General features: G+C 27.7%; 1 protein-coding gene across 1 annotated transcript in view; it reads left to right on the top strand.

The window, feature by feature from the left end:
• LOC107642245 (tryptophan aminotransferase-related protein 4-like) overlaps positions 1-1,122 on the top strand; it is a 5,910-nt gene that overhangs the window by 1,534 nt on the left and 3,254 nt on the right. Inside the window, exon 3 of the mRNA XM_016345536.2 lies at positions 805-1,100. Coding sequence (XP_016201022.1) covers positions 805-1,100 — 296 coding nt within the window. The remainder of the gene's footprint in view (positions 1-804; positions 1,101-1,122) is intronic.

Raw genomic sequence — 1,122 nt, 5'->3', positions numbered from 1 at the left:
ATATTGATAAGTTGTTTTGTTTTTTAAATATAATATAATACAAATTTTTGTATTTAAATTCAATTCATCATTATGTTTTCCAAATAAAAAATTAACTTATGATTTATAAATATATCAAAAAATTAAAACATTATAACATAGACAAAAATTCTTATATATATTATGGAAAGATAGATGGTTAGAAAATTAAATCAAGAATATTCAAGAAAGTAGTACAACTACAATATACTAGAATATTGAAGAAGTTCAAAATCAAATTGAATTGGAATTGAATGGAAGTTGCACTCATCACCTCCATACTAGAAGAATCATGAAGTACATTGAAAGCTTTAAGATTGATGACTAAGCTTAATAAAGAATTTTCAAGATGTGGTAGAAATTATAAGAAGTTACTTATTTGAATAGTCAAAGTAAGAAGCAAAGTTGGATAAGTATGTGTATTAAGAAGCTAGTAGAATTATGAACTTTTAGCATGAAACTTTGCCTATATAAAGGCACTTATGCCTTATGTATTTTGTGTGTTCCATAAATGAAATGAATATGTTTTAAAATATTAGAAACTCTCTCCTTAGTATTATGAGTGTTGGTGAGTTTGAGAGATAAAAAATATGATAGTGTTACTTACGTGAGTGAGTGATCTTGGGGCCAATTAAGTGTGAGTATTATACTAACATAAATAAATAGTTAAAGTATAAAATAAATAAATAAATAAATAATCATCAAATTATATAAAGAATATAATTATATATTATATCACACATAAATTATGTTAACATCACGTTGTGGCATGCACTCATCATGCAGGTGTATAGAACACAAACAGAGCTTTTCAATTCAAGGGATTATAGATATGAAGGGGACACATCTTTATGGAAGAACAACACAGATAATAATGGCACAACATTCATTGAATTTGTGACTTCACCAAACAATCCAGATGGGAAATTAAATAAGGCAGTTCTTGAAGGACCAAACGTTAAAACCATTAACGATAGAGCTTATTATTGGCCACATTTCACACCTCTTCCTTCTCCAGCTGATGATGATCTCATGCTCTTTACAATTTCTAAGCTCACAGGTCATGCTGGCACTAGATTTGGGTGAGATAGATATATATTTATC

This window comes from Arachis ipaensis, chromosome B05, assembly GCF_000816755.2.
Source record: "Arachis ipaensis cultivar K30076 chromosome B05, Araip1.1, whole genome shotgun sequence".
Taxonomy (NCBI): domain Eukaryota; kingdom Viridiplantae; phylum Streptophyta; class Magnoliopsida; order Fabales; family Fabaceae; genus Arachis; species Arachis ipaensis.
This window is presented reverse-complemented; position numbering and strand designations above follow the sequence as displayed.